The sequence below is a fragment of the Ceratina calcarata genome, unplaced genomic scaffold, assembly GCF_001652005.2.
Source record: "Ceratina calcarata isolate Rehan_Ccalc_2016 unplaced genomic scaffold, ASM165200v1 scaffold1050, whole genome shotgun sequence".
In the NCBI taxonomy this organism is placed as follows: domain Eukaryota; kingdom Metazoa; phylum Arthropoda; class Insecta; order Hymenoptera; family Apidae; genus Ceratina; species Ceratina calcarata.
The window spans coordinates 1,969-2,795 of NW_017131391.1; the positions used below are offsets into that span (position 1 = coordinate 1,969).

Below are 827 nucleotides of genomic sequence, written 5' to 3' on the forward strand. Positions count from 1 at the left end.
AAAGGGCAAGACAGACAAGTGATCAGATCGAAATACGAGGAGGACGTCTATCCGAATAATCACACTTGCGTTTGGGGATCCTACTGGCAGGCCGGCAAATGGGGATACAAATGTTGTCATTCGTTTGTGAAAAATTCGTACTGTACGGGTAACGCGGGTAAGAAGGCAGCCGAGGCAGCGGTTGCCGAAATCAAAAGAGCAGCGAGCGAGGAGGAAGACAAGTCCGACGAGGAGGAGAAGGCGCATTCGTCCGATGAAGGATCATCGAGCAGCGATAGTTCGTCGGACGAGCAAGAGCAAGTGTCGCGAACGATAAAGAAATCTAAAGCCAGCAAGAGACGAGAGAAGAAACAGAAGCAAAAGGAGAAACGAAAAAACGAGAAGAAAGCTAAACAGGAACAGGACAAGCTGCAGCAGGCGTTGCACAAGGAGGAGGAGAGGCGGAAGGAAGCGGAGAGATTGCTGCAAATAGACGAGCGAAAACGACCGTACAATAGTATGTACGAAGCGAAAGAACCGTCGGCCGAAGAAATCGAAGCCTTCCAAATGAAGCGAATGCGTGAAGAAGACCCTATTAAAAAAATTAATTAGAAATTCAAATTTTGTACAAGGCCCATTATCTATATCCCATTATATACATATATTTTTAAGGCCGTTATCTTATATAATTCGTATGCTATACAATATGCAAGTACGGGATTAAAAAATAAATTAAATGCTTACATTTTAAAATTAATTGGTTACAATCGAATCGTCATGTAAAAGATTGTAAAGGCCGGAAAGTGCCGCGCCTGTAATCAGCGATATAAAACGATGCTGTATCAGGA

The 827-nt window shown here is 43.5% G+C and overlaps 1 protein-coding gene across 1 annotated transcript in view; it reads left to right on the forward strand.

Moving 5' to 3' along the window:
* Positions 1-606, forward strand: part of LOC108632311 (pre-mRNA-splicing factor Slu7-like) — a gene marked incomplete at its 5' end in the record, with an annotated part of 2,571 nt that extends 1,965 nt beyond the window's left edge. The window contains 1 exon segment of the mRNA XM_018036805.2: positions 1-606. This exon segment is cut by the window's left edge and continues 21 nt beyond it. Within this exon segment, the coding sequence (XP_017892294.1) occupies positions 1-591 (591 nt within the window).
* Between the last annotated feature and the right edge of the window lie 221 nt (positions 607-827).